The sequence below is a fragment of the Phasianus colchicus genome, chromosome 26, assembly GCF_987193195.1.
Source record: "Phasianus colchicus chromosome 26, bPhaCol1.hap1.1, whole genome shotgun sequence".
NCBI lineage: Eukaryota > Metazoa > Chordata > Aves > Galliformes > Phasianidae > Phasianus > Phasianus colchicus.
Window position 1 is genome coordinate 299,776 of NC_143461.1, and position 6,912 is coordinate 306,687.

General features: G+C 53.0%; 1 protein-coding gene across 2 annotated transcripts; it reads right to left on the reverse strand.

Moving 5' to 3' along the window:
* Positions 1–2,086: 2,086 nt before the first annotated feature.
* LOC149914838 (zinc finger CCCH domain-containing protein 11A-like) lies at positions 2,087–6,474 on the reverse strand. Of its 2 annotated transcripts, XM_090125108.1 has the most exons (6): positions 4,974–6,474; positions 4,434–4,496; positions 4,096–4,182; positions 3,468–3,806; positions 3,085–3,161; positions 2,087–2,963 (listed from the first exon to the last, which is right to left on the reverse strand). In XM_090125108.1, exons 3-6 carry the CDS (start codon positions 4,121–4,123, stop codon positions 2,907–2,909), a joined length of 501 nt encoding a protein of 166 aa, XP_089981234.1. In that variant the 5' UTR covers positions 4,124–4,182; positions 4,434–4,496; positions 4,974–6,474; the 3' UTR covers positions 2,087–2,906. The 2 variants fall into 2 exon arrangements, with proteins under 2 accessions (XP_089981234.1, XP_089981233.1); XM_090125107.1 differs by having other exon boundaries at positions 4,096–4,496.
* Positions 6,475–6,912: the final 438 nt, after the last annotated feature.

Here is a 6,912-nt window from a genome sequence, read left to right on the forward strand (position 1 = left end):
AGGGCACACCCCTCTTGTGCCTTTCCCCTGACTGGTTTTTGGGAGACAGCAAATGGACACCCCTACAAGAAGTCTCAGGGTGTTTCCTTCTGACACTCTTATTATGGAAGTAAGAATACATTCCTGGCTCCATTTTGCTCTTGTGTCAGAAGGCAGAGATTTAAGCTACCTAAAGTCACTTTTCCACAAACGTTCCCACAGAACGTGGACCTGGCCTTTGGCCTTGTTGGAACTCATCCCATTGGCTTCAGCCCAGCTCTCCAGCCTGTCCAGATCCCTCTGTGGGGCCTCGCTACCCCCAGGCAGATCCACACTTCCAGCCAGCCTGGTGTCGTCCGCAAACTTCCCGAGGGTGCACTCAGTGCCCTCAGCTCATCAAGAAAGATCTTGAGGAGGACAGGCCCCAGCACCGACCCCTGGGGAACAGCACTGTGACCCACAGATACCACTTTTCTCACAGATACGTGACATTTTCATCCGGGAACACTATTTTAGTCCCCAACACATGATCTCTTCCAGCAAAAAACAAGGACATTTTCTCCCAGGTAGACCACTTTTCTCCTAACTATGTGACCGATTATCCGGGAAATACCCATTTTTTCCTAAAAATATGGCGTTTACTCCCAGAAATACCAGCTTTCTCACATACATGTGATCTTTTCCCCCCAAAACAAGACATTTTCTCCCAGAAATACCACTACGCTTAGAAATACCTCACGTTTCATCCCAAGAATACTACTTGACGCTCCTCAGGATCACACTTACTCCCAGAAAAATGGCAGTTTCTTCCAGATAGACCAGTTTTCTCCCAAATACATGACATTTTCTCCAAGATAGACCACTTTTCTCCCAAAGATGGGACATGTTCTCCCAGAAATACCAGCTTATTCTTTAAAAAACGGCCTTTTTTCCCAAAATACCAGCTTTCTCACAAACACCTGTCATTTTCCAACCAAGGATGCTACTATCTCCCAGAAACAGCAGTTTTCTGAGAAATACCTGACATTTTCTCTCAAAAGTACTACTTGACACTCCTCAAGAGGACATTTTCTCCCATATTTATCGTATTTCCTCCCCAAAGGACCAGTCGTCACGCCAAAAATACCACAGTTGCTCTCGAATAGAAGACATTCTCTCCCACCATTTCCGAGTTCTCTCCCTCAAGTATGTCATTTTCTCCCAGAAATACCACATTTCAGTGGTAAATTTCACCTTCTCTTCCAAAAAGAGGATATTTTCTCCCAGAAATACCCCTTCTCTTAGAACTACCACACGTTTTCTCCCAAAAATACTGGATGACAAAACCAAATGGGACACTTGCAACCAAGAAGAGGACTGGCACAACTGCAGAGTGGTGCCATCCTCATTGAAGAGGTGACGAGGAGTGTACAGGGAGGGGAGCTGGGGACATGTGGGGTCTGCTGTGGGTGTGACATGGGGTCGGTGGTGTCACCATTGTTGGTTCTTCCCTTCACTGGATGCCACTGGGAGTCGTTGAGTGTCACTGTCTTCAGGTGACACCGTGACACAGGGTGACCTCGATGTGGAACAGCCGTGACGCAGTGTCCCCATCCCTGGCTGTCACTGTTGTTACCGTCATCTGGTGTCACCATCAATTGTGTGCCACCATCTATCGGGTGACACCATTCCCTGTACTCTGACCACCGCATGGGGCCAGGCACAGGCAGCTCTGTGTTGTCACCATGCTGTCACTGAGCCTCTCACTGTTCTTTGTCACCCCTCCAGGCCCGCCTAGAGCTGGACCTGGTGACACTGGAGTCCTCTGGCGCTGTCACCATCGTCTGACATGAGGATGGGGACACGCACGGTGGTGAACTCTGTGCCACCACCAGAGGGGACTGTGTGACACCAGCGTGGCACAGCCGTGACGCGGTGTCATCGTCATGGGGTGTCGCGTTCGGCAGCCAGCATCGGGTGTCACCGTCATGCAGAGGGGACAAAAGGACCCCCTGGGGACGTTGAGCCGAAGCTGGGGACACTGTAACCAGCTGGAGGACTTCCTGGAGAAGTGGGGACACAGCATCGTGCTGTCACACCACCAAAGTTGGGGACACCTTCATGGCACCCTGGTGGTGTCACGTACTGGAGATGGGGACACCCCCACAGTGTCACCCCCACGGACCACTTTGTTCCCATGGGTCGGGGGTTGACACCCCTCACTTTTGCAATTAAGGTTTATTTTTCGATAATGGGGGTTAGGGGATGTCCCCCCCCATGTCCCCATGTAAACTAAGCATGCACGCTGCAGTTTTCAGCCTAGGCTTTTAAGAGCAAAGCCAGAAAATTCCACACCGCTCAGTACAAAGCTGTGCGATGATGAGAGTGACTCAAGCTCTGCCCAAAGGATGAAAAGTAGCATCAAAACGGCTGAAGAGAGGGGGGACAATGAGGCAAGGTAGCACTGCAGAGAAGTCAGGAGAACACCTCTGCCTTCCGGGATCAGGCAGCCGGCGGAGCCTCTCTTCCCCCAACAGAGACGCCTGCAGGGTGAGGGGCACACGCTCACTTCTGCTCAGTGCTGCCCCGAGAAACTCAGACAGCTCGAGACAGCTGTTCTCTAACTCAGCGCGCCTGTGCTCAGGCCGTGCTACTCGCAGTTCTGTGCACGTGCTTTGCAGGCAGTGCGTTTATGGGCAGGGCCAAGGACTGGTGCATCCATTGCTTCTATAACCTGCAGCATCCCCTGATGGAGATGTGGGAGTTCTGACCCAGCGCCGCGAGTGGAATAACGAGGAGGTGGTGCAGCAGCTCACTGAGTGCCACTGGACAAATCAGGCCGTGCACTCTTTGTGAAAACAAAGCTCCAATTGTTTATTGATGGACTGCAACCAGAGTGCCAAGTTGGGCTGCTGCCACGAAGCCGCTGCCTTCTGATGCTCCTCCACTCAGTCCTTCAGCTGCAGCTTCTCCATCATCTCCACAAGGCTGTTCATTGTGGAGGACTGGAAAGAAAGAAAGCGAGCGTCAAAGTAGGACACCGCTTCCCCCAGCATTCTACAATCCCCTTCACGTCTGACAGACAGAGAACAACAAGAGCCGTGTCTGTGCTCACCGAGGACTCACCTCTGCACGTGCAGCGGCAGCTCTCAGAGCAGCCTTCTTCATTTCTGCTCTCCTCTCTTTTTGTCGTTGTCGTCTTGCTATAGAGAAAGAGGAGAGAAATTCAGTTTGTCAACAGCAAAACCGCGGAAACATGGGTACATGAAAACAGGCTAGGAAGCCTCTCAGGGAAGGGTATTTCCAGTGGGACAAGCAGAAGGCCGTCATGGATTTCATGGGAAAAGAGAGGGTTACACTTTCTGGCAATTCCTTGCCATTGGACTCGGCAGCCTTCTACTCTTTTCCCCTCTCCGCAGAGAGAAGGAGAAAGCAAAGCAAATCCTAAGCAAACTCCATGCACCTGATAAGGGAAGCACCTCACCAGGGCAGCTGCAGCACCTTCCTACCTCTTCGCTTTGAGGTCCGGAACCGCTCAGTCGGCGCTGGGGCAGGCCCAGGGTGTGTTGCTGGAGCTGGCACACCGCCTCTGCTCTGATGTGGGCTCTGAGCCTTCTCCCCATCGCGCTCCACCTTCACTTGTTTCTTGGCAGGCCACAGCTCTGCTTTTTGCTCCTCTTCCTCCACTCCCTTGCGCTTTCTTGCAGCCATGGTCTTGGAGAGGGAGTGGTTGTCAACTGCAGGGGAAGGTCTTTCCCCTCTGCTGGGACCTGCTGTTCCAGGAAGCCCTCCTGGAGCCTGGAGAGGAGCTTTCGCGTACATCTTGCCGTTTGGCTCAGCACCTCTCCCTGTTCAAATCAAGCAAGGGGAAGCAGCAAGATTAAAAGAGAGTCACACACTGCCTTCGGTCTGCAAAATGGGCCACAATGCTAGGAACTCTCGAGTGTTCACAGCAATGGACCTTGGGATCTTGGCTGAACTGTGGGCCATTTCCAATTGGGACAGGAAAGGCAACTGTAATCCCCAGGGATTAAGATCTCAAGCAACACGCAACGACAGCAGTCCCAGGAAAGGACAGACAGAAAGCCTAACTAGAAAGACAGTGCACCAAACCCAGATGCTGCTGTGTGTCTGTACCTCTCTTGGGGGCTGTGCCACACTCCATGCTCCTCCCCTGGCTTCCTGCAAGGCTGCGCTTCACTGCAAGCCTGCTTGCATCAGCTTCTGTCAGAAAGGAAACAAGAAAGACATGAAGAGCATCTCTTTGGAGGAGCATTTTAGCACAGCCAACCACAAACTTCTGCTCCTCAAGCGTAGTTTCTTCAATTGGCCTTTCTGCTGCTACAACGCTGTGCCATTTCTGCAGTCAGCACAGATCTGCAGTGCCCCTTCTTTTCTCCTCCATCCCACACAGCCCTTCATGCAGCCCTATTTAGAGGCAGGTACCCACACCACAGCTCACAAGAGCTTCTTACCTGGGGAGGCTTTCCGTTTCCCCCCAAGCCCAGCACCATTCCATGGACGCGCAGGCTCCGTCCCTACAACAACAGATTGTGTGTTGATTTCACAGACACCAGGAGCAGCACTGTCCTGTTAGCCCATGTCCACCACAAAAACCAAAAGACACTCTTCTACAGCCAGAACAGAAACTGATCTTTAAACTGCAGTGCGCTTGCACAAAGCACTACTGCTCTCATTCCCGCTCAGGTGGCAGCAGAGGAATCCCAGTCTGCCTGACAGCTCTGCATGCTGCAGAGCAAAGCTGCGTCAGCACACAAAACGCTATCAGCTGCAAAAGTCGAGGCACGGATTTTTTGTCCCTACAGGGAATGCACTCAGCTCTGAGCACCACCACTTACACACACACTTCTGTCTCACTGCTGCCATCTGTTGCTGTCGGCCTCTCTAATGCTTCCACCATGGTTACCGGACATCCCTGCAGTGCTGCACCGCTCAGAAGTAATACTTAAAATGCATTCTTCCATACTTCATGACAGAGGACTGCAGAGACTCACTTTTGCGTGGTGCTAAGGATGGTCCGTCCCCATCACGTCCCTCTGTGCGCTGCAAGGCGCTGTTGGATCTCTGGCAGCCTGCTGGGTGCTGCTCCCTAGCACAGGGAACTGCACCGCGCTGCTTCTGAGGAGAGAAATAAAGGAAGGGCCATGGAAACGGCCACCCAACGTTTGCAAAGAGATGCAGCGTTCCAGATGGTGCCAGAGGTGGGTATCAGAGTGCTGAGACGTTAGTTATCACTAACGGAAACATTTGGGAGCGCATTCACAACATCTGCACGCGCTGCAATTTCTGGGCATATCCAGCTTTCTCATCGTTCAGGTGGAGAAGACGGGCGCTCTCAGACATCACTTCGGGGGGTTAAACCAACACACCTGCAAACACCAGCATTATTCCGAGGGAAACAGTGACTTCAGGTGCCACAGTTCAACCCATGCAAAATTACCGTACACAGCCTTAGCTCTTCACCACTATTTCTTCCCCACCCTTTACTACTGCAGGCAGCTAGAACAAACTTCTCAGCAGAAACCCAGGGCAGCTGGCAAACCATAACCAGGCGCAGCTGGCAGGAGGGCAGTGCCCGCTCTCTGATCCCACCCTGCCCCAGCAGGTTAAGGAGCCTGGCAATGCTGTCCTGTTGCTGCAAGTGCACAACCCAGCCGCTTACTGAGCTAACAAAGAACCAGCAGGGCTCCCCCTGCTCCACCCCTTCCCCTCCAAAACCAGAGAAAGGAGAAACCCAAGCGAAAGAAACCCAGCCATACCTTTCCACGCGCAAAGCAGCGATGGCAACTGCGTCCGTCTCCCTGCTGAGACATGCTGGGGAACATCTCAGGGGAAGCTCAAGTTCCCGGGGTCCTCTCCACAGGGACTGCCCGCACTGTTGGAAAGAGCTGGCTTCACTCTCTCTTCAAGTGCCTCGATCCCCAAAATCTCCTTTTGGAAAGGAAAAAGGAACCCTAAGGAAAGAACCTGCAAGTGAAAAACAGTGAGGAAGAAGCATTTTCCCAGCATTCTTCTGCTGTGCAGTTTAGACTCTCGGGCAGGGCAATGTCTCGAAACCAGCTGGTTACAAGGACTGTCCCCAAAATACACCCAGCTCCTGTACAGCTGCCATGATTTCTGACAGCAAGCGTTCTCCATCTCCTCAATAGTTACGCGCCTTGAAGCACATGGCTGGTGTTGCTGTCCTGAAGAAAACTCCCTCTGTCTCACCGCCAGCCGGGACGAGGGCTGATGCAGCGTGCCCACCCCAGCCCAGCTTTCCTGCTGAGACACCTCCCGGCAACCACCCAGCACCAAACCCAGCTCACCTGCTCGGCCTGCTCAGCCTGAGCTGTGCCCAGCTCACGCACACGCCGCAGCGGTGCTTCCGACGGGCTCTCGCAGGGTGATCTCTCAAGGAAAGCTCACAGCTCAGTCTCTGCGTGCAGCACACTCACCAGAGCACCAGCTCTGCTCACCGGCTGTGCCACAAACGCTCCCACCTCGGCGATGACTGTGACCTCAGCAAGTGCCCGCATCACTTCTGTGCTTCCATCATAAGCAAAGGGCGTGCTCACCTCCCAGATCCAAATTTTAGGAAACCAACACCACGGTCTCCCAACGGGTTTATTTAAGTAAAAGAACAGAGAAATTAAGATGACCCTCATGCAGCCAGTTCTTGCTCAGGTGCTGCACAATCGGACCAAGGAGATGTTACCCCCAGGCTGCCTCCAGCTTGGAGGGTTTGAGCTCCCAAGCAACCAGCAAGCATTTGGACGTGCCCTCCCCCTGCTTTTTACAAGGACAGACGAGTCCTTCTTGGGATGCCAGCTATTCTGCAAAGGCGGAATAGCTCTGTTCTTGGGCCGCAGCTCCATGGCCACGCGCTTCTCAAATACTGGGGCTGCATTACCTCCTGGGCATCCACACGTGCTCCGACTCTCCCGCAGGGTT

What these genes read in the sequence shown, in the direction of transcription:
- LOC149914838 (XM_090125107.1), bottom strand. Translation starts at nt 4,234, where the DNA reads ATGCTCCTCCAAAGAGATGCTCTTCATGTCTTTCTTGTTTCCTTTCTG. An exon ending in TGGCACAGCCCCCAAGAGAG is followed by an intron (nt 3,807 to 4,095) that starts GTACAGACACAC and finishes TGATTTGAACAG; the next exon opens with GGAGAGGTGCTGAGCCAAAC. An exon ending in CCGGACCTCAAAGCGAAGAG is followed by an intron (nt 3,162 to 3,467) that starts GTAGGAAGGTGC and finishes CTTTCTCTATAG; the next exon opens with CAAGACGACAACGACAAAAA.